Source organism: Mesoplodon densirostris, chromosome 6, assembly GCF_025265405.1.
Source record: "Mesoplodon densirostris isolate mMesDen1 chromosome 6, mMesDen1 primary haplotype, whole genome shotgun sequence".
NCBI lineage: Eukaryota > Metazoa > Chordata > Mammalia > Artiodactyla > Ziphiidae > Mesoplodon > Mesoplodon densirostris.
The window spans coordinates 1,864,495-1,888,286 of NC_082666.1; the positions used below are offsets into that span (position 1 = coordinate 1,864,495).

Genomic DNA, 23,792 nt, shown 5'->3' on the forward strand with positions numbered 1-23,792 from the left:
TCCTTCCTCGTCCTTCCTACCGCCTATTCTTCACCCAGGAAACAGAATGACCCCTCTAAAGGGTCAGTCACATCCTTCCTCCCCGTGTTCAAAGCTCCTCCGTGGCTTCCCACCTCACTCAGAGAACAGGTCAAGGTTCTTACTGTGCAGGATCTGCCACCGCCTCTCCTCCCCCGCGCCCCTTTCCTACCAGTGTCTCTGGATCCTGGGTTCCAGATTCAGTGCCTCCCTGCACTCCTCAGAGTCCCTGTGCCTGCTGTACCCCCTGCCCAGACCACAGCTGCCCCGGGTACGCGCTCCTGCTTGCCCCTCACTTCCTGCAGGTCTTTGCTCAAATGCCCCCTTACGGTTTTCCTTGCCTGCCTGCCCCCAGACCCGTTACCCTTTCACCCTCATGTCCTACACACGCGGTCCCATTCTCCGCTAGACCTCAGCTCCCTGGCGGGACGATGGGGCGGGCCGGGATTTGTGTTTTGTTCTCTGCTGTGAGCCAGAGTGAGGCTCATGCCTGCACAGGAATAAGTGTTTGTGAATGACAGGCTGAGTCCTCTGAGCTTTCATCGCTTGATAACCTGGCTTAGGATGCTGGGTGAAGTGGAGGTTGGTAGCACCTTAAAAACCGCTGGAGGCTGGGAGCAGTTGTGACCTTCACTCCCAGGGCCCCTTACTCATGGGAAACCATTTCTTCCTGCTGTCCTCCAGGCCTTGGGTCCCTGGACCCTGGCGTTTGGCACAGGAGTGAGTCGCCCTGTCTTAGTTTGGCTGTGAGGTCTTCAGAAGCATCACTTACACAGGAGGTTTCACGGTGTTATTATAATTATTAGCCCGATACAGGCCCTGTGGTGGTGACTTTGTCAGGACTAAGCCAGCCCCTTTTGGAGGATGTGCCTGAGGCCCGTCCCCATGGCTACTCTCAGCGGTGAGGACGCTGCAGTTTGTCTCGGGTGTCCAGACGCCCACCTTCCCTGGACCAGGCCCTGGAGACCATGGCTAGAGCCCACTCGGGGCGCGCCCGGGAACAGGTGATCCTGGCAGACTCCACGCGCTGCAGGAGGAGGGGGTTTCCTTGGCCTCCAGTGCTGCGGGGGGAGGGGTATTCCGGAGGCGGCTCTCCGGGTGGGGTCCCCGGGCTCCCAGCCCCCTATAGTAGGAGGCGACCCAGGCTCTTTGGGTTACTTGTGTGTGGGGGGGGTCTCTAGGCACCGAGGGCCGCTATTGGGGGAGGCGCCCCCGGCCTCCCCGCGCTGCGCTCCGGGAGGGGGAACCCCCGGGGCTGTTGTGGGGTGCAGGGTCGCGGTCGGCCTGCACAGGCGCTCGGCCCGTCGGGCGGCGGCTGGGAGCCAGTGGTCCGGACAACCCAATGCCGGGGAGGCGGTGGCCCGGCCCAGACAAAGAGATGCTGCGGGAGCCGCCGGGGCCTGTCCGCCCGCGCCGCCCGCGCCGCGCGCGGCCCCGCGCCCGCGCCCGCGGAAAGGGAATGGGCCTCGGGCGGCACCCACTGCGCCTGCGGAAGGGGGCGGGGCGAGGGCGGGCCGGCGCCCACTGCGCCTGCGGAAGGGGGCGGGGCGGGCGCGGGCTGGAGCCTCGCCCACTGCGCCTGCGCCGGCCTCGGCGGCGCGCGCGCTCTCGCCGCTTGGCCGCCTCCTTAGCCACCGCCACCGCCGCCTCCGGCTCCACGCACGCGCCCCCAGCCCCGGCCCGAGGCCTCGGCCCGCGCCCCCTGGCTCGCCGCCCCCCGGCCCCGCGGGCCCCGGCTCGGCCGCGCAGCATGCAGCAGCAACACCCGCGGCGGCGGCGACGGCGGCGGCTCTGAGGTGAGGCGGTGGGGGCGCGGGCCGGGCGGCGGCGCGGGGCGGGGGGCGCGGGCGGTCGGTGCCCCGCGGCCCCACGCGGGTCCCGGGCGCGGCGCCTTTGTCCCGCCGGGTCCGGCGCGGCTGGCGCTGCAGCGGCCCTTTTGTGTGCAGATGGTGGACGCGGGCGGCTGCCCGACCGGGGAGGGCTGGAGGAGGATGGAGGCCGCGCCCGACGGCGCCGTGGACATCGTGCCGCTGGACCGCTACGACCCGGCGCGGGCCAAGATCGCCGCCAACCTGCAGTGGATCTGCGCCAAGGCCTATGGCCGAGGTGGGCCGGGGGCGCGGGGGAGGGGCCGTGCCTTTGTGCAGTGTCCCCCGCGTGCGGGGCGCGGAGGCGCGGGCTGGCCCGGTGTGCTCTGCGCTCGCGTCGGGGGGCGCGCGGGTCCTGCAGGTGCGGCCAGGGATCGGCGCTCCCCTGCGCTCGCGGGCGGAACCTCTCCTGTTCGGGCGGGTCGGGCGGGAGTCCAGGGCAGAAACCCTGGACCCCGGCCGGCCTTTCTCGATTCTTACCAGATGTCAGGTTTGGAATTCCCTAACGAGCATTCCTTTTAAATGGGTAGGGTTTCATTCGAATCATTACCTTCGATTAATTCCTGTTTCGAAGAACTAGATAACCTTGTTATTGGTCAGGCCCTAATATGTTTAGTGGATTAAGACGCTCCGATTTCCAGCTCTTGGAATCTTACAGACCAAGTGATTCTCCTGATTGCTTGGCTCCGAAAGCTGTCTTTGATTAATTTCAGGTGCTTCGTTTCAGGTACAAAATTGAGTGCCGTGTAATCTTTAAATTTGAAGCATTTGTTTAAAAATTGCCTCTATTCTGGTGAAAACGTTCCTGTTTGTAGAGTGAGACGGAACTGGAGAGAATCGTTTCAGAAGAGAGTCTGGTTGACTGGTTGTGAAAACTTGCTGAGCGGGCGTTTCCCGGTGACAGGATCTCACCGGTTGGAGTGGCCTGTGCTATGGATGGACTCGTCATGAGGATAAACACGCCCTGCAAGTCCTAGGGATTAAATGCAGCGCCTCATTTTAAGTTGGTTTTATAGCGTGCAAGGAGCGTTTCCCCCTTTACTTTGTAGTTTTCTGTGTTACAGTTCTTTTTTATACTTCCACCAAGCTTTATCCAGTTCCGCGTAGTGTGGTGGGGAAACAGTGATTTTGGGAAGATACAGAATTGATGAGAAGCACGTATGAAGTTTTAGAGTTAGGGACAGTGAACGAGTCATCCCAGAGCGGCCACTCAGGTATGACGGTTGAGCTTCGCAGGGCAGTGTGTGGCTGTCCCAGCTCTGTGGCCTCCCCTTACACCCACCTCAGGTCTCGTGTTGGCCGTTGGTTTGCTTTCCTTTATATTTCAGCACATTTGTTTACATCGCTAAACTCTTGCGGTTTAGTTTTACGGGTTTCTGCACCTGTCATAGCGACCGCTTTTTTCTCATCAGGTTCTTGGATTCTTCCTCGCTTCCTCCCATCTTCCCCGCCTTGCTTTTCCATTGCTGTGTAGTATTTCACAGGAAGCCCGTTCACCGCTCCTGGGCGCTGGCTGGGTCCCAGTTCTCTGCGCTTGAGCACAGTGCGTTCTTGGGCATGGCTCTTGGGGCACATGTGCAAAGTTTCACTCCTGTGTGTATTTTTAAGATTTTTGCATATGGAGGTGGCTAAGGTTCTGGTACTGAATGCTATACAGACACAGATGCTTTTAAAAAGCCCTCTCGTTGTTTGCTTTCCAATTTCTTAAGCTTAGTGAATGCATTTTTATCTTGTTGCATTTAGCTTTGGCATTCAGCATGGGATTTGTCAGCTCTCTGGCAATAAATATGCATCTCTTTCAGTGTCACTGTTGGATTAGTCGGGTTTTATTTCCAGTACCAAGTCACTCTTTAATACTTGTTGACTATTCAGATAACTAATTCAAAAGCTGATATTAAAATTGGCTTTAAAGTTTTGAAATGACTGAAGGTGTGTATTTATAGAACAGAACGTGGGCAGGAGCTGCAGGAGACTAGAGGCTGTCTGAGGCTCTAAGACTGGGCTGCACGTTGCCCATCCCTTGGCTGGGCTGTGCTCATCAAACATGATCTCAGGAGGTCTGCTTTCCAGTTATGTTTGCAAAATGAGAATGCTTTTCCATTCTGTACCTTGCTTCAGGAAGGGAAGCTGGTGTATTTTTTTTTTCTAACTGAGAACTGCTCTTTAAATTTACAAATTTGGGTGATCCCAGTTCACATGACTGAGAACACTCGCCTGGGCTCAGCTGAAGTGATTTCTTCTATTTAGTTGGCGTGGGGGTCACAGCCTGGGTGGGAGCTTCCCTGCTACCCAGCGTGGGGTGCTGTCTTTCAGGAGACAGGGTGGGGAGGGGGTTTTGTTCGGATAGTGTGGATCTTTCCCCTCCAGAACTCTTCCTAATCCAGGGGCCTATTCTTTGTTCCGTCTTCTGGACGTCTCCATGTGCGTCTCCAGCTTAGCTTTCAGTTAATTAGACATGGCAGTTTCAGTCTGCGTGCTTTAGTTGTAAATCAGCTTTTGGTGGGGATGATGGTGGAAGTGGCTTAAATCTTTACTTGTTACACAATTGTTCATTAAGTAGCTAAATGAAACCCAACACTGTTTGTATAGGAACTGAAAGCATGCGGACACTCCAGGGCTAGGTGCTCTGAGGCTGCCTTGTTTTGCGTTTGCCTTTTGGGACTCTCTCTGTGTCCCCAAGGCCACCGTCTGCCATTTGGAGTAAGTGGGGAGGCTCAGGAGAGCTCACCCTTGGCCAGGCCTGGAGGTGGCATATGGTTATGCAGAAACGTTTCCTCCAGTTTTCTGCATCTGGTGCCACAGCCAAGAACTGTGGGCCGGCTTGTGCTTTTATTTTTAGATCCTTCTCCTCTTTTTTGGGTTAACTCTTGTTTCATGGACAGTGTTTTAATTATTTCTTCAGAAATAATATATTGGATATATGGAAAGTTGTTCACTTAAAAGTGTCAGTAAGAAGTAGTAGGACCTGCTCAGCTGGAATATTTTTGTGACGTCCTTTTGGGTGAAAGTTGTAGTTAATTGGTAAAGTTTAAAGGTGTGACTTGGAAGTTTATTTTACAGAATAGAGTGCTGGACTGGAGCTACTGCATTCCTGGCTTTTGATTTTAGTCCATGACCTTAGGAAACCTAAAGGTATTTGGGCCTTGGTTTCAGGGACAGTGGGGGAGTAATAGCTTTTGTTATCTCCCAAAGACAATGTTGAAAAAGTGACCCAGGGAAAGTACTAGAAGGCACTCGGCTACTTGCAAGTGTGTTGCTGTGTAGCTCAGTGGTGGTCATTTCGTCATCTGAGGAGCCCTGGAAACCAAGTTGCAACTCACCACGAGCTGAGCTGCCCTGAACCACGCCAGACTGGCCCGTAGGGGCCACCAGGGTCACCCTTCCCTTTTTACCAACAGTCAGCTGGGATTGAGAGGGGCCACAGGGCTGTCCAGAGCCCACTGCTAGTGAGGGGTTGACACTCTTGTCCTTCCACAATCTTGTTAATTAAACCGCTGATTTGGAAACCACGTTGTGGGAAGGCAAATCTGTGCAGCCATTGGCAGGGTATTTGTAACCAAGCCGCTGCCGGCTGTCTCATTACTTAGACCACAAGGACAGCTCGGGCTCTCTGTTTGCTTAATTGATATTAGGAGCAAAATGCCTTCGTTGTCAACTCCAGGGGGTCACCACCTTCCTTTGTTGTCTGGTGTTTGGCTAAAAGGGAGCACGTGCTCAGCACTCCTCTCCTGGCCCAGAACTGGAAGTGAAATCCGCCGCTGCTCTCGCCCCTGGACCACTGTGCGGGGGCACAGTGGCTGCTTGAGGCCCTCATACGTAAGCATGTGGGCAAGTTTTTTTTTTTTTTTTTTTTTTCGGTACGCGGGCCTCTCACTGTTGTGGCCTCTCCCATTGCGGAGCACAGGCTCCGGACGCACAGGCTCAGCGGCCATGGCTCGCGGGCCCAGCCGCTCTGCGGCATGTGGGATCTTCCCGGACCGGGGCATGATCCCATTTCCCCTGCATCGGCAGGCGGACTCTCAACCACTGCGCCACCAGGGAAGCCCCCTGGGCAAGTTTTTTGGATGTGATGATTTGCTCAGATTATTGGTTATTGAGTTAGATTTTATATTTTAATAGTCTTGTTTATAGCACGGGATTTGAGTGCTGCTTAGTTAGGAGCTTACAGAGCAGCCTGGGTGCATCTGCTCAGTGGTCCCAGGTACTGTGGCAGTCAGGTCGCTTGCTGACATTGTGGCCTGACCTTCCCCTCGGCTTGGGTATGCCGAGAACCTCCTGGTGTCTGTGAGGTCAGGGGTTATGGTTGTCCTATTTAATGCCATGTCTGCAGGACAGTCAGTGCTCACATACTTGTCAGGTTGGTGATACAGTTGGAAATGCCTTTGAAACAGGTGGAATAGAAAGATTTCTGTCCTGGTGGCTGTACGTGGATGAATTTTCATTTCTAAAGCTATAACAGTTTGTACAAGTTCCCTTTCCTGTCCTGATGCCACAAATTAAATATTAGCCAAGGAATGTAAATCTGTCTTTATGTTCAGACTGTCCCAATCCTTTGAATCTGAGCGACCCTCAAAAGGGTCGGCCACGGTTGTGCTTTAGGATGTTAAATTTGTGTAAGTATTCTTACAAAAAGCCCTTACTATTTTCTTTATATTACATTTATCCTCCTAATAGCTTATAGGCTTCTCCTGCTATTGATTTTTTGGTGGCTGTATCACCATTATATGTACCAGTCTCCTTTTTTACTTCCTACTTCAACTGTTGAAAAACTCAGATTGCTATCATTTTTCATCTAATCACAAGGTGACCAGGATGGAGCCAATATTACATTCATTCAGCCAGTAACAGCTGTCACGTGCATAATTGTGTTTTGCACTACAGGAAGTGCAAGGGGGGAAGTTGTATGATGTTATCTCTTTAGTTGCTTAAAAGTCACATGAATTATTGACATATACAAAGGAAAATGAAATAATGCAAGGACTGAAAAATGGCAGCATGGCATTAGTCCATGAGCTGTCTTGAGGTAGAATATGGAACTGTCAGGTGGGCACACAGGGACCAGGGCTTCAGGGGGCAGTGGTCGCTGTGGGAGGGCTGCCTGGGGAGGCTCCGTGGGGAGACAGGCTTTGAAGGGTGGCTGATATTTAGAACCCCACCCCCAAGAGTAGAGCGGAGCGTACCTGGCAGGTTCCGTGCAGAGGAAGAAGAGTTCTTGGGCCCTGAGTCGATTAAGCTTGTTGTGACAGAGGATTTGTGGACCGAAATAGTAGGTGATTAGTTTGGAAAATAGTGAGGGCCAGACTGTTCACGGTGTTGCAGGCTGGCTAGCGATCTCTTTCACGATGTATGCCTCGGAAGGTTTTTGCGTAGGGTGGCGATGGGATGAGAGGCAGCCTGGCAAGATTCTTCTAGCAGCTTAGAGTGGGAGGAGGCTGTAGTCAGTGGAGTAGCCAGGAGCTCGACTCGTTCAGGCCGCTGTAACAAGGTATCATGGACTGGGTGGCTTAAGAACAACAGACATTCATGTCTCATGATTTTGGAGGGTGGAAGTTCAAGATCAAGGTGTGCCAGTAGATTCGGTGTCTGGTGAGAGCCTGCTTCCTGATTTGTAGACGGCCGTCTTCTCGCTGTGCCCTTGTGGCAGAAAGGGCGAGGGAGCTTCATTATATGCGCTCAGATCCCATTCGTGAGGGCTCCACCCTCATGACCTAATTGCCTTCCCAAAGCCCCATCTCCTCATACCTTCTTCACCTTGGGGGTTAGGTTTCATTACGTGAATTTTGGGGGACACACACATTAAGGCCATTGCAGAGCCGATGTCGCTTTGGCTTGAAGAACCAAGGTCTTGGCCAGTTTGTCGGCCGTGGGAATTAGAAAGGTAGGTTGGGCCAGCAGATACTAGGAAAGCAGAGTTGTCGAGCCTGGGCTGGTGATGAGGTGGGATGGCAGGTGGGCGAGCACGGGGAAGGGTCAGCTGGGGGGCCGCCTGGAGCCTGTGGTGCCCTTGATGGGAATATTTATAGTCTTTATTCCCTGGAGCTCCCCTACTTTCCTGGTTTTGTTGCCACATAGAGAGAGGTGATCTTTGAGTTTTATTTCTGTCTCTGATTTCTTTCGTGTTCCCTCGCCTAGCCCTCTCTTATCGTTCATGCTGACTAGTTCACTTAAATATCCCTCAGTCACTGTCCTCCAGTTATTTCAAACTCAGGCAAAAGTAAACTTGAATCAGTTCAGCTGAACATTATGTTGTGACCTGTGGGGTCCTCAGCGTGCTTCTCAGGGCTCACGGAGTGCTGGCCGTGGCCTTGCAAACATAGACCTGTGATGGAAGGCCAAGGAGACCACTGCCTGAGAGACGAGCAAGTGCTCTGGCAGAACGGGTAAGGGAGGGTGAGAAACTCCCCTGAGGGAATCTGGAATGTTCCATTCAAGAAAGTAAAGCTGGGTGTGCGGCTCAGGTGGGGAAGCACCAAGTGAAGGTAAGGGAACGGAGAACCAGGACAAGGAAGGCAGGGAGAGTGCTGCATCCTCCAGGCTAAGGGAAAGCTTCGCGCTCTAGTTGGGGTGGAATGTGAATTTAGCTGCTGCAGAGTTGAGATGAATGTAAGATGAATGTAGATTGGACAGAATGCCTAGGGCCAGGTCTTGGAATGCCTGGAATGGCTGATAATTTGGGGGTTTTTGTTGTATGTGAATTGGGGAGCCATTGAAGATTTCTCAGGGGGGAAGAGATGTATTAAACCTTGGCTTTTTAGAGAAGTCTCTGTGGGATGGGTTAAAGCCCATTGTTGGGTATACAGTGAAGAATTTTATTTTGCACCTTTGAGAAAATGAACTTCATTGAGATGTACTTTACATACAATAAAATGCACACGTTTTTAAGAGTATAGTTTGATGAGTTTAAACAAATGTATACACCCCTGTGCACAGGGCCACAATCAAGGTAAGACCTTTTCATCACCTCCAAGGGTTTCCTTGAGCCCCTGCAGTCAGTCCCCGCCCGTAGCCTCACTGATCTGCTCCGGTCACTGTAGATTAGGTTGGTCCTTCTGGAGTATCATATGCCTCTAGTCATGCATCAGGTATTCTTTGTCTGGCTTCCTTTACTTATTAGTATTTTAGAGACCCATCCATGTGTATAGACCTTTTTGCTTAGGCCTGGTAATAGTCTTCATTGTTTGGCTACCCACATTTTACTTACTTTTTTTTTTTTTTAATTTATTTATTCATTCATTTATTTTGGCTGCGTTGGGTCTTAGTTGTGGCACGCGGGACCTTCGTTATGGCATGCGGGATCTTTTTTAGTTGCGGCATGCAGACTTCTTAGTTGCGCTTTTAAAAATATTTATTTATTTATTTAATACTTATTCAGTTGTTGATGGATACTCGGATTGCTTCCAGTTTTGTCTACTATGCATAAAGCTGCTGTGAACATTCATGAATATTCAGGTCTGTGTGGGCATGTGTTTTCATTTGTCTTGGGTAAATACCTGGCCATGGAGTTACTGGGTCATATAAGTGTGTTTAACCGCTTGGTTGTTTTCCAAAGTAGCTGTGTCATTTTTTATTTCCACCAGCAAAGTGTGGCATGAGAGTTGCAGTTGCTCTGTATCCTTGCCAACACATAGCATTGTCAGTCTTTTAAATAGTAGCCATTCAAGTGGGTGGGCTGTGATAACTCATTGTGGTTTGGGTATGCATTTCCCTGCTGACTAATGATGATGAGCTTTTTTTTAATTTTAATAAATTTATTTATTTGTGTTTTGGCTGCATTTGGTCTTCGTTGCTGCACATGGGCTTTCTCTAGTTGTGGCGAGCGGGGGCTACTCTTCGTTGCAGTGCATGGGCTTCTCCTTGTGGTGGCTTCTCTTGTTTCAGAGCACGGGCTCTACGCGCGTGGGCTTCAGTAGTTGTGGCTAGTGGGCTCTAGAGCTCAGGCTCAGTAGTTGTGGCGCACGGGCTTAGTTGCTCCCTGGCACGTGGGATCTTCCCGGACCAGGGATCGAACTCGTGTCCCCTGTATTGGCAGGCGGATTCTTAACCACTGCGCCACCAGGGAAGTCCCGGGGCTTGGATTATTGATTTGAGATCTATCCTCTTTTCTAGTGTAAGCATTTAGTGCTATAAATTTTCCACACGGTACTGCCTTAGCCACATCCCACATATGTTGATATGTTGTATTTTCGTTCAGTTCTGTGTATTTCTCCTTATTTCCTTTGATACTTCCTATTTGATTCGTGAATTATTTAAAAGTGTGATTTCCAGTTGTTGAGATTTTCCCGTTTGTGTTTTAGGTATTATTTCTAGTCTGGTTCCATTATGGTAGGATAGCATACTCTGTGTGATTTCTGTTCTTTTAAACCTGTTGAGGTTTGTTTTATGGCCCAGGATAAGGTCTGTTTTGGTGAATGTTCTGTGGGCACTTGAAGGAAGGTGTTTTCTGTTGCCGGGTGGACTGTTCTACACAGGTCAGTTAGATTCTGTTTAGTGGTTGTGTCGTTCAGATCTTTCTCCTTGTTGATTTTATGTCTGGCAATCCTGTCAGTTCTGATAGGTGATGTTTAAGTCCCTCACTATGCTTGTAGTGTCTATTTCTCTTTACAGCTCTGTCCTTTTTTTTTTTTTTTAAATGAGTTCTGAGGCTCTGTACTTTGGTGCATACACATCTAGGGTTGTAAAGTCTTCTTGGTGGATTGACCCCTTTACTGTTACGTAATGTCTCACTTTGTCTCTAGTAATTTTCTTTCTACTTTATCAGATATTAATATAGCTATTCCTGTTTTTTTTTAAACAATATTTGCCTGGTATAGCCTTCTCTATCCCTTTACTTTCAGTCTACCTACATTGTTGAATATGAAGTAAGCTGCTTATAAACCACATATAGTTGTGTTGTGTTTTTTAATCTGCTCTGCCAACCTCTGTCTTTTACTTGGTGTATTTAGAGTATTTACATTTCATGTAATTGTTACTGCTTAAGTCTGACATTACTTATTTATTCTGTTTGTTTTCTGTTGTTCCTGGTTTTGTTTTGTTTTTTGGGGCCTTCTTGTGGATTACTTGACTATTTTTTAGGATTCCATCTTGATTTATTTATCTCATTTTGGGGTATATCTGTATAGCTGTCTTAGTGATTGTTCTGGGTATTACAGTATACATATGTGACTTCCAACAGTTGACAGGTATTGTTTTATCATTTTGAGTGAGGTGTGGAAACCTTTTTTCCATTTAGGTTCCTTTGCTCTCCCCACTTTTATTTATTTCTTTATTTCTTTCTTCATTTTTTTTTTGCGGTATATGGGCCTCTCACTGTTGTGGCCTCTCCCGTTGCGGAGCACAGGCTCCGGACGCACAGGCCCAGCGGCCATGGCTCACGGGCCCAGCCGCTCTGCGGCATGTGGGATCCTCCCAGACCGGGGCACGAACCCATTTCCCCTGCATCGGCAGGCGGACTCTCAACCACTGCGCCACCAGGGAAGCCCTCTCCCCACTTTTAAATACTACCATTGTCTTGAGTACCTGAAGGTGTTGTAGATTTGTTTGTCATCAGATATAATTTAGAAAACTCAGGAGGATAGTCTATTGTATTTACACTTATTACCCATTTCTTTACATTATTTTTTCTTCCTCCTTCTCCAAGATTCCTTTTTTTAAAAAAATCATTTTCACAGTTCCCTTTTTAAAAAAATTTATTAAAATTTTTTTTTGCTGTGTTGGGTTTTTGTTGCTGTGTGCGGGCTTTCTCTAGTTGCAGCGAGCGGGGGCTACTCTTCGTCGTGGTGCACAGGCTTCTCATTGCGGTGGCTTCTCTTGTGGGGCATGGGCTCTAGGCGCGCAGGATTCAGTAGTTGTGGCACGCGGGCTCAGTAGTTGTGGCTCACAGGCTCTAGAGCACAGACTCAGTAGTTGTGGTGTATGGGCTTAGTTGTTCCATGGCATGTGGAATCTTCCTGGACCAGGGCTTGAACCCGTGTCTCCTGCATTGGCAGGTGGATTCTTTTTTTTTTTTTTTTGCGGTACTCTGTCCTCTCACTGCTGTGGCCTCTCCCGCTGCGGAGCACAGGCTCCGGACGCGCAGGCTCAGAGGCCATGGCTCATGGGCCCAGCCGCTCCGCGGCATGTGGGATCTTCCCGGACTGGGGCAGGAACCCCTGTCCCCTGCATTGGCAGGTGGACTCTCAACCACTGCGCCACCAGGGAAGCCCCACAGGCGGATTCTTAACTGCTGTGCTACCAGGGAAGACCTTTGTTTTTTTTTTTTAAATCATTTTCTTTCTATTTGGAGAATTTCCTTTAGCCTCTTCTAAGGTTTTCTAGAGACAGTTTTTTTTTTTTCCTAAGTTTTCTTTTGTCTGAGAATGTCTTTATTTCTCCTTCATTCCTTGAGGATAGTTTTGCCAGATATGGAATCTGGTTGACAGTTCTTTTCCTCAAGCATTTGTAATGTGTGCCACTTCCCCCTGGCCTCTGTGGCTCAGAGGAGAAACCCACTGTCAGTTGAGTTGGTGTTCCCTTTTCCTTCACGTGTTCTTTCTTTACAGCTGCTCCAAAATACTTTCTTTGTCTTTAGTTTTCATAAGTTCAATTATGCTGTGTCTTGGCATGGATTTTTTGGGTTTATCCTATTTGGGGTTCACTCAGTTTCTTGAAATCGGTGGGTTTATATGATTTGCCATGTTTGGGAAGTTTTCAGCCATTATTTCCTTAAATATTGTTTCAGCCCTACTCACTTTCTTTCCCGGGACTCCAGTGATACAAATATTGGATCTTTTGTTATTCTCCCACAGGTCCCTGAGGCTCTGTTCATTTTATCTTTTCAGTATATTTTCTCTGTTGTCTAGATTGGGTAAATTCTGTTCATCTGTCTGCAAGTTCACTGATTCTGTCCTCTGTCCTCTCTACTTTACTGTTGAGACTAGTGAGTTTTAAAATCTGTTACTCTATTTTTCAGTTCTATATTTGATTCCTTTTATAACTCCTTTGCTGAATTTTTTTTCCAATTTTCATTTATTTCAGGAGACTTTGTGATTGCTTGTGGGGTCATGTTTTTGATACTTGTTTTAAAGCCCTTTGTCGGATAACTCCAACATCTTGATGTTGGTGTCAGTTGATTCTCTTTTCTCATTAAAGTCATGATTTTCTTGGTTCTGGTTATGATAGGCGATCTTTGAGTGTCTCCTGGTCATTTTGGCTGTTATGTTAGGTGACTCTGGGTGCTACTTAAGTTTTTTTTATCATAGTAAGCAGTCTCCCTGCTTAGGTTCAGCATGCAGGTCCTGGCCCACTCTGGACTGTGGTTCCAGCAGCAGTCTAATGTGCAGAGCCTTGTGGTGCCCTTTTGTTGTGCTTGGTATGCCTGGTACCTCTGGGCTTCCCGCCGTCCCTGCTGGTACTGCTTTAGGAGGCAGAAGGAGTGCCTCTGGGTGGGGTGGGACTCTCTACCCTCGGGACGAGGAGCACCAGGCTGGATGCTTGTTATGGCGCCCCTGCCTCTGGGGGATGCAGAGTGTTTCCTGGGCTGCTCGTCACGGTGAGGTCACACTGCTGGCCTCCCCTGGTGCCCAGTGATGCGTGGGGGTGTCTCTGGCCTGATGGGGAAGGAGAGCGCTTCCAGGTTGGGTGCCTTGTGGAGGTGGGTGTGGGGCTTCCTATCGATCCCTCGCTGCTTCTGCCAGGCTGGCCTGGTGCAGTAGTGGGGAACTCCCCTTCCACCTGGAGCAGGAATGAGCCCGCTTGGCTTGCCTTCTGTTTCTAGGCTGGGGGTCAGGAAGTACCAGGCCTGGGTCCCCTTTTGTTGGGTGGGGGGTTGTAAGACACCCTGTTGCTGTGCTTTGCCAGTCCTGGGTTCCCAACCAGTTTGCCTTCCTCTTCCACCTTTCAGAGTTCTCTGTTGTGTGTCCTTTGAGTTATTTCCAGGGTTTTTAGTGGTACCCAGTAGAGAGGAGCAGGGAAAGGCTGATCTGTGCCGTCTTGTCCTGACTGGAAGCTCCTTCTGGCCGCTTTACAAGGTTTTCCTTGGTCTTTGGATTTTATCAGTATCACTGTGATGTTCTTTGGTGTGTGCATTTCTCCCTCCCTCCCTCCTTCCCTTCCTTCTCCTGCTGGGAAGCATGAATTTTACAAGTATTGGCAAACGCTTGTCCATTCTGTGTCGAAATACTGTTTCTGCCCCATATTTTCTCTCCTTTCTTTCTGGGTCTCCAGTCACACCCCTGTGACACGAAGCAGTGTTTGTCGTTGACCTTCTCTGCTGCGTTTTCTCTCCTCTGTGTGTAATGTGCTATTCAGCAATCCAGTATGTAAATTCAGTTTAGTTACTGTATTTTTCTGTTCTGGAATTCCTACTTGGTTCTTTTTCAAATCTGCCAAGTTCTTTTGTCTCTTTTTTATAAAATAATTTCCACTTTTCTGCCAAAATTCTTAGTCTTATCTTTTTTCCTTTCATTGTTTTAAGCATAGTCATTGAAAGTCTGGCTGATACCTCCAGTTAGGGGTCCCGAGGGCCCGTTATTTCATCTTTGGTTTTCAGCCATTTGATTATGAAGTGTGTGGGCCTGGTTTTCTTCAAGTTGGTTCCTAAGCCTGAAAATTGGTTTCTTACCAAATATGGGGAAACTCTAGGCATTATTTATTCAAATGCTTTTTCTGTACCAATCTACCTTCTGCAGTAACATAATTACTAAATCTTTTGATGTTGTCCCACAGCTCCCTTAGGCTCTGCTTTTCATTCTGTTGATTTTCCCTCTGCTCTTCAGGTAGATTATTTCTGTTGATCTGTCTTCAAGTTCACTGACTCTTTTCTCTTTTGTTTTGTTTGCCTTTTTAAAAAAATTTAACTTAATTTTTATTTTTTTATACAATTTTAAAATTAATTAATCTATTTATTTATTTATTTTTGCGGTACGCGGGCCTCTCACTGTTGTGACCTCTCCCGTTGCGGAGCACAGGCTCTGGACGCGCAGGCTCAGCGGCCATGGCTCACGGGCCTAGCCGCTCCGCGGCATGTGGAATCTTCCTGGACTGGGGCACGAACCCGTGTCCCCTGCATCGGCAGGCGGACTCTCAACCACTGCGCCACCAGGGAAGCCCAATATACAATTTTTAAAGGTTACTTTCCATTTACAATTATTACAAAATATCAGCTATATTCCCTGCGTTGTACAATACATCCTTGAGCCTTTGTCACACCCAATTGTTTGTACCTTCCTCTTCCCCACCACCGGTAACCACTAGTTCTCTATATCTGTGAGTCCGCTTCTGTTTTGTTCATCTATTGAATCTGTCATTGAATTTCTTGTTGATACGGTATTTTGCAGTTCTGAAGGTTTGGTTTTTTTTTTAATAGTTTTTATTTCTCTGTTAATAACTTATATCTTTCTGTTTGTTTCAAGAGGGCCTCGTGGGGCCTTGTTTTAAAGTCTTCAGTAATTCTAACATCTGGGTCATCTCAGGGTTGGTGTCTGTTGACTGTCTTTTCCGTTGAGAATTGGTCACGGTTTCCTGTCTTTATGTGTTGAGTACTTATGGATTGTGTCCTGGACATTTTTTTTTTAATTAATTATTTTTGGCTGCATTGGGTCTTTGTTGCCGCGCGCGGGTTTTCTCTAGTTGTGATGAGCAGGGGCTACTCTTTGTTGCGGTGCACATGCTTCTCACTGCGGTGGCTTCTTTTGTTTCAGAGCACAGGCTCTAGGTGCGTGGACTTCAGTAGTCGTGGCGTGCGGGCTCAGTAGTCGTAGCGTCGTGGCTTGTGGGCTCAGTAGTCGTGGCTTGCGGGCTCTAGAGCACAGGCTCAGTAGTTGTGGTGCGAGGGCTTAGTTGCTCTGTGGCATGTGGGATCTTCCCGCACCAGGGCTCGAGCCCGTGTCCCCTGCATTGGCAGGCGGATTCTAAACCACTGCGCCACCAGAAAAGCCCCTGTCCTGGACACTTAGAATATTATACTGTGAGCCTGTTTTCTGGGCCCTGCTAAAATGTTTTGGATGATGTTCGTGTTTTTGCTGGTTTGTTAGCAGCTGGGTTGCAGTAAACCCCGTTAGGTTCAGACCAGAAGTCTGTTTTGCCATTTGTGGGCAGTGGTTCCAAGGTCAGTTCAGTTCTTTGGGTCTGTCACACATGGGCCACTTAGGGTCATCCAGGACAGTGTACACAGGTTCAGGATTCCTTATCCACCCCCTCTTTTCTGTGATCCTCCACCCCGTCTGGGGGTTCCCAGGGGTCTCTCTTCCTGGCTTTTTGACTAGAAGCCAAGCCTATGTGTTTCCCGCAACCGAGCCTGCCTCAGCAAAGGGGGAGAAAAGAGCCCGTGGCGCCCACCTATCCCGCCACCGCTGGGGTATGGTTTTGTTATGGAGCTCGCCTGGTGTAGGGGAGGAGAGTCACTGGGCTGTGCCCGGTGGGGCCAGCTGCTGGCTGTTTTCTTTCCCTTCTGTCTGGCATCTCCAGTGAAGGGTGGGGTGCAGGCAGGGGTCCAGAATTAGAAGCCCTCTGTGAGTGCCTGTTTCCACAACCAGAGTGTATAAGTAAGGGACTTCTCAATGGAGACTGTCAGCCGCCTCTGGAGCCTCTCTGGTGGATTCTCAGTGGTACAGGTGTTGATGCCTGTGAGCCCACAGGACATTCTGGTTTAGTTGGTCTGGGATGGGGCTGGACACTGCTGTGTTTTTGAAGCTCTCACGTGGTGAGGCTCACTGTCCTGCTGGGTCGTGGAGGCTTGCCGTCTTGGTTTTCCTCAGACTAGGTGGGAACCCGTCTCGGGCTTCAGGTTGGGGTTGGCGCCTGCCTGGGGGTCCTTGCCCACCCCCCATGTGCTGCCACGTCTCCATTGCCGCCCTCCCCCAGCCCCCCGTGAGTGATGTGGCCTTGGTAGACAGGATGGGACAGTGTGACAGACAGCAGCAGGAAGGGTGCTTCCTGGGCAGGCTTTCTAGCCTGATTGATGATAAAACTGATAACTGATACTTGCGTGAGTTGTGCTGAGCTCCGGGCTCCGCCCGCAGCGTTGCTGACTCACACGTACGTTTTGGTTCAATCCTCTCCCAGCCCCGGAGACAGGCCTCGTAGTGTCCATGCTTTGTACTTGAGGCCGGGATTCTGACCGGCCAGGTGAGAGGCGCACCCGGTCAAGGCCAGGCTGACGTGCTCAGGTCCTATTCTCAGTGCACGTGCTGGCCTCCAGCTCGGATCCCCTGTTCACCCGACCAGCCGGCGCCCTGTTCCTTCTTCTGCGTGGAGCTCCGACGCCGTTTTAACTGTAGTCTTGTCCGCATCCTCTGACTCTTCTCGTGGCCTTTCCAGCAGGCCCACTTCAGAGCCCTGAGCCTAGATCGCTGCAGCCACAGCTGCAGAGCCGCGCTTGCTTTGCCTCCTGATGTTTCTGGTGAATGACAGTGTCCCTCAGACAGCCGTGCCTCACACCTGTGTCCCCAAGTCGGTGTCCTCAGGCCGCTGTCCCACCAGCTCTGTCCGGCTCAGCGCTTGGCGGTGACGCCCACACGGGTCCTTGCGCCGTCGCGGCTGCTGACCGAGGGCCCCTGGGCAGTGGGATGGCCGTGCCCCGGCCCGTGTCGGGAGACAGGAGGGCGAGCGAGCCGGCGGCCGAGCGGGGAGGGGCGGGTCCCAGCGCTGCCCCCGGAGGTGACCCTGCCTGCCTCCGAGGCTCACTTCCCAGCCAGCTGCGTGAGCTGCAGGTGGGCGGCGTCGCGGGGCTGCGTCCGGGTCCTGCCCTGACTCCCGGCGTGGGTCACCCCTGCTCCCCGCCGGCGGAGAAGGTGGCCTCCTGTGCTGAGCGAGCGCCGTCCGCGCTCCTGGGTGGGGTCACTGCGCGTGCCCGATGGCGCTGCCCTGGAGGCGTGGCCTGAGCGTGGGCGCCGCGGGGGTGGGGGTGCGGGGGTGGGGGTGCGGGGGTGGGGGTGGGGCGGAGTGAGAGACCAGAGAGCCGGGCTCAGCCCCAGGCCGCGCGGCCGAACGAGTCGCACGGAGGTCTGGTTTCCCGGTGCATCTGAACCTGACGTTTACACTGGACTGTAGTCCATCAAGTGTGCAGCAGCGTTATGTCTAAAAGCCAACCTACACGGCTTCGTTAAAAACACTCTTGGGGGCTTCCCTGGTGGCGCCGTGGTTAAGAATCCGCCTACCAATGCAGGGGACACGGGTTCGAGCCCTGGTCCGGGAAGATCCCACATGCCGGGGAGCAACTTAGCCCGTGTGCCACAACTACTGAGCCTGTGCTCTAGAACCCGCAAGCCACAACTACTGAGCCCGCGAGCCACAACTACTGAAGCTTGCGCGCCTAGAGCCTGTGCTTCACAACAAGAGAAGCCACTGCAGTGAGAAGCCCGCGCACCGCAACAAAGAGTAGCCCCCACTCACCGCAACTAGAGAAAGCCCGCGTGCAGCAACGAAGACGCTACTCAGCCAAAAAAAGAAAAAAAAAACACTCTTGCTGCGAAATTCCAGTTACAGTAGACTGCAGATCACCTTAACAAATAGAATAGTAATGACAAAGTTTGAAAACTGCACGAGTTACTAAAATGGCACACAGACACAAAGTGAGCAAATGCTGTTGGAAAAATGGAGCTCAGAGACTGGCTAGAGGCAGGCTTCCCCCAGACCTTCAACCTGGAGAAAACACAGTGTCCGCAGAGCGCAGCAAAGTGAGGTGCAGCTGGACTGGACTGCAGAGTCCCCCATTTGGGGGACCGTGGTTGACAGCTTGCAGAGCAAGCGTGAAGGACAGCGGGTGGGGAGACTGTCGCAGCCGCTGGGAAAGCTTTCCACACACGGCGGGTGTGTGTGTATGGGAAGCGGTGTAGATGCCGTGGACCATGCTGGGTTCATAGTTGGTTTCTGACTCTCGTGGCCTTGGGCACGTTGCTGACTTTCTCTGTGCCTCGGTTTCCTCATTTGTGATGTAGGGACAGGAGTCTTGATTTGATGGGGTCGAGGGGATGCTTGGTAACATGGCTCATATCGTTTTGTGCTGCCCGGTCCAAAGATGCGCAGAGGCTCACGGCTGCGGTTCCGGCCTGGTTGTCGCGGCAGCGGCAGGCCTGGCACTTTCTTCTAAAGACCTGGCGCCTGGCCTTGTAGTCACCTGATTTGACAGCAGACGGGCTGGCGCTGGGTGCTCGGTGTGGCCTGGCTGTGCGCGGTCCTGGCCTCCCTTCGGCCCACGAGCCCCCTGTAGCTCCCACACCTGCTCCTTGCTCTCCTGCCTCAGGAGAGATGCTCGTGGGGTCGGGCGGTGGTGTCGCTCAGCGCTGTGCGTGGCTCGCTCGCCTCTGCCGGTGGAGGAGAGCAGGGCTCGCCGAGCAGCCGGGGTCGCCCGCGTTGCTAGTCGCCTGTCGTCGCTCACGGCCCGTCTGTCCGTCGTCTGCGTGCCGTCAGCCCTGAGCCGCGTCTGGAGACAGTGGGGATGCCGTCATGCTCACGCGGCGGTCTCTTCCCCGTGCAGATGACATCCCGGAGGACCTCAGGGACCCCTTCTACATCGACCAGTACGAGCAGGAGCACATCAAGCCTCCGGTCATCAAGCTCCTGCTGTCCAGCGAGCTGTACTGCCGCGTCTGCAGCCTCATCCTCAAAGGGGACCAGGTGGCCGCTCTGCAGGGACACCAGTCTGTCATCCAGGCCCTGTCCCGGAAAGGGATTTACGTGATGGAGAGTGACGACACCCCCGTGACAGAGCCCGACCTCAGCCACGCACCCATAAAGATGGTGAGTGGCCTGGGCGGTGGGGCGGGGGCGGCTGGTGGGCTGCCACTGTCCCCCTGCAGCACAGCAGAATCACCCCAAAAGTTCAGGGTTTGAGACCACCTTCTCTCTGCGGGCCAGTGGCTGATTTGGAAAAGGGGGAGGGAACAGCTTCCTGTTGGCTTTTTCTCATGGCGAGCAAACGTTTTGCACGTGTTGTGCCGTAGAATTGTTGAGCCCACCCTGATAGGTTGTTTCACCTGTATCTTCTAAGTATTTTTGTGCCAAAATAAAGAAGGAAATACACCTTTCCTCCCCGAGTGTCTCCCTGCATCTTTCCCGGAAAGCCACCCCACCAGGGTGACTTTGCCAGGCTGCTCCAGGTCTAAGCCGCTCGTGGCACCTCCCACGTGGCTTTAAGCTTAGGCCATTCTCAGGCGTTCTACGTTCTGTGGTTTTTCACTCTTGGCCTTTGTGGATGTGTGTTGTGGATCGAGAGGATGTTACTAGTTCTGGGAAGAAAGGGCTCGAAGGCCTGGCGTGAGTTCAGTGTGCCGGGCCCCTGACCGGCCCCAGGGGCCTGTGGTGGTCATGGGGCCTCAGGCGCGTCTCTTGGCCCCTTGTACCTTTGCCCACAGCTGAGCAGTAGGGAAGCCCCGGGCTCTCACGGGGTCGTCAGAGATGAGGAAGTGGGGGTCATGTACAAGTAGAGATCTGAGTGCCTCCTTAGATGCAGAGGAAGACAGACAACGGAGGCGTTCAGCTGTGGGTCTAGGGGGGGTCCCCGCGATGACCCGGGGCGGAAGGGCAAGGTTGGGTGACTGCCTGCTGCCTCTGCCCCCAGGGCGCCCACATGGCGATGGTGGACGCGCTCATGATGGCCTACACCGTGGAGATGATCAGCATTGAGAAGGTGGTGGCCAGCGTCCAGCGCTTCTCCACGTTCAGTGCCTCGAAAGAGCTTCCCTACGACCTTGAGGACGCCATGGTCTTCTGGGTCAACAAGGTGAGCGCTGGGGGCCCTGCCCGGAGTGGGGGCGAGCAGCATGAGTGGCCGGGGTGCCCCTTGGGTGTGGGTCCTCTTCCCCGTGAGAGCAGCACCCTCCTGTGTGTCCTGCTGTGACCCTGGCCCAGCAGCGGCCTCAGAAGTGTGTCCCCTGTGGTTCAGACAGACAGGTGCTGCAGAGGGGAGCAGCACGGGCCTGTAGAAAGCATAGGTGTGTTGGTGGTGCAAGTTAATAAATTCGTTTTATTTTTATCTCAAGCACTTATGTGCATTCATGGAGATCTCAATTTAGAAGGCATTTTGATTAAGAGAAAAATGGTACCTTCCTAAATGCTGTTTTTTTCCTTTTATGTTTCAAAGCTTACAATGTGCCTGTCTATACAGTCTTCATAAAGAACGTTCATTTTTCATGGTGTGTGATTATAGGATTACCTTACCAAAGCCTTTTGGTTATTAAGCCTCCTCATTTGCCAAAAGGTATTCAATTAGGGACACTTTATTAAGCAGAGGAAATGGAAGATCGAGCAGCTCCTTGCAGAGTTGTATCACACGCAGGGAATTTGGAGTTATTTCGTTACACAGTTTGTACATGTATTCCCTGTCACGTAAGGGCTTCATCAGAGGTGAGGTGAAAGTCCGTGGCCGTGGGATTAGTTGAAGAACGCAGCAGAGCCTGGCAGAGTCTGCGTGCTGCTCCCTTGGACGGCCGCCTCATCACGGTGATGCCGCCCTGCTCTTTACTTGGTTTCCTCCCTCGTGTGGGTCTGGGGCATCAAGTGGATGAGCAGACCGCCTTCACCCTCTGACCCCACAGTGAGGTGGAGGGCTTTTCTAGGACTCAAGTGGAACCTCCGGTCCTGGTGGGGCTCGGGAGCTGGCCAGTGCCCACAAGGTCACTTCCCGGTGGCGGCACCTCCTCGTCCTCGTCCCCTGGCTTCACATAGTAGTACATGCGGGAAGCGTCCCACAGGGATTTGGTTAAAAAACGATGTTCTGGAGTGGTGTTTCCACGGGAGCCCGGGCCTCCGGGGGATGGTTCTGTGATCCGAGCCCGAGCTCCCTTCCTATGGCCACAGGTTCAGATTTTCTTTTCCTTTTCCTTTAACAACTTGTATTGATTTTTCCCCCTTATCAAAGGAATGGCATGGTTATTATAGCTATTTAGAAAACACGGATGAGCAAGCAGAAGAAAGTGAAAATTCCCCATGACCTTGCCACCTGTAAACGTAGTGTTTTGTAGTAAAGTGGACTAAGTTCTCATAGTTTTTATTTATCTGGGTGTAACATCCAGACTTAAAGGCACAGTTGGGGTCTTCTAGGCACTTGACCATAGGCTGAGGTTTGCATTTGGTGAGATGCGGTGAGTATGGCTCGGGCCATTCTGAGGCCGCCCGCCCGCCTGCCGTGGTCTCGACGCGTCGGGGCCGAGCTGTCCCCTCCCGCAATAAGCAGCCGTCTCCCTGAGCATCTCGGTGACTTCCGCCCACATGTTTCTGGTGGGTAGTGGTTGAGATTAAGCTGAGGTTCATTTTTAAAGGCTTTTGATTAGTTTTTGCCAAATTCTGACCATAAGGACTATACCGTTTTTCTCATACTGTTTAGTCTGTGTAAGTGTTTTTTTCCCCTGTGTCTTCTCATATATTGGATATTATTAAAAAAAATACCTGCCGAGTTGAGAGGTGAAAAATAGCACCTTTTACTGTTATTTCTTCACTCGCTGATAAAGTTGAAGTTTAAGGAAGAGAGTGTATGTCTGGCTGTTTTTCTCCCTTTTGGGTAATTTGTTCTGCCCAGGATTCTTTGGGTGGGGGTGGGGGGAACGTGCCTTCCCCTTCCTGCTCAGGACCCTCCTGTTTCCAGGGTGTTCGCCGTGTGTTCGTCGGCGCTTCCCGGGTGCTCGTGGCCTGTTTGCCTGGGACTTGGTGGCCGGCCCAGCAGCACCGCTGTGTCTTCTCCCCCAGTGTGGTGTCCCCGCCGTGTGGACACCGCCTCCTGACTTGCTGTTGTGACAGGTGTCCCCACTGCTCGGTGGTCACGTGGCCGCCGTGGCCAGGTGCGCAGTCGCACCTGACACTGTGCTGTGTGTGGGTTTGTCACAGCTCACGCCCCTCATGCCGCACTCCATCCTCCCAGGAGTTAATGCTGGCTTCAGCTTTGCATGATCCTTTTTCCCTCTCCCAGTGTTTATGTTTTTATTCCATGTGCTCCATGTTTTGCTATTTCCTTAGCATCCATGTGAGTTTCAGTTTCTCAGTTAGGAGGTTTTTCCCTCAGGTGCGTGCTCTGACCTCCACACCCGCTGCTGTCCTGCAGGTTCTCTCCAGTGTCCCATCAAGGGGGGGGGTTCCCGCAGTCGCTGCCTTCCTGGGGCTCCTCTCAGGGGCGGATCCTCTGGTGCAGGGTGAGATGTGCTCCTGCCTTCTGTGCCTTCCGAGGGGTCTCTGCTCACATGCCTTCCCTGAGCTGTGATGGGACCTTAGCTCCCCGCGGCCTCTCCACTGTGGGCGCTGTCACCTGACAGGCTTCCAGCCAGGCCTGGAGACCTTCCCTCCTTCCTCACGCGGATGTGTTTTCTCTCCACAGAAAATTGCTGCATGTTTAATGAGGTTTGGGCTCTGGGAAGGTTTGACATTGGTGAGTTTTCTCTTCATCCATCTTAGATGTCTAACAAGATCTGAAGTCTCTTGGAAACTCTGTTGCTAGGTTCCGTGTTCCCAGGATTGCGGCTGTGTGTGCACACCTGAGGCAGGTGTGAGCTCCCGTCACACCCGCCCCGGCCTGCCTTTCTCCTGTGGGGTCTTTCCAGGGGTTTGGCTCCATGTGCAGGTGCCCTCATCCCCGTCAGCATCTCTGGATTCACAGGGAAGGCCTGGCAAGTGGCCTCTGAGTTTCTCTTGCTGTGTGGCATCGACTTTGGGGACTGTCCTGCTGCAGACTGGATGGTTGCTGACAGGCCTCCTGCACGCTTGCCACCTGACACGTTTAGAGACCCCTCCGCTTGGCGCTGGGCCAGCCCAGCTGCTGCCCCGGCCTGTGCGTCGTGTGGGGAGCGCGTCCTTGCAGTGCACCCCAGCCCTGCTCAGAAAGGCCGCAGCTTCCCCTTCCCACACCGCGCCCTCTGAGCCAGCCCCTCCCTCCTCGGGTGATCAGCCACCCTGGGGGCCAGAATTGCTCCCTGGGGTTGGGGGCGCCACTGAGCCATCCGCCAG

General features: G+C 52.1%; 1 protein-coding gene across 11 annotated transcripts in view; it reads left to right on the forward strand.

Moving 5' to 3' along the window:
• Positions 1 to 933: 933 nt before the first annotated feature.
• Positions 934 to 23,792, forward strand: part of CAMSAP1 (calmodulin regulated spectrin associated protein 1) — a 55,643-nt gene continuing 32,784 nt past the window's right edge. For 5 of the 11 annotated variants that reach the window (XM_060101507.1, XM_060101508.1, XM_060101509.1 and 2 more), the window contains exons 1-4: positions 934 to 1,022; positions 1,965 to 2,124; positions 19,339 to 19,601; positions 20,422 to 20,583. In XM_060101507.1, coding sequence (XP_059957490.1) covers positions 987 to 1,022; positions 1,965 to 2,124; positions 19,339 to 19,601; positions 20,422 to 20,583 — 621 coding nt within the window. In that variant the 5' untranslated portion in view covers positions 934 to 986. Of the gene's footprint in view, positions 1,023 to 1,674; positions 1,815 to 1,964; positions 2,125 to 19,338; positions 19,602 to 20,421; positions 20,584 to 23,792 lie in introns of those variants that run through there. The other 6 variants (XM_060101510.1, XM_060101513.1, XM_060101514.1 and 3 more) reach the window with 3 other exon arrangements.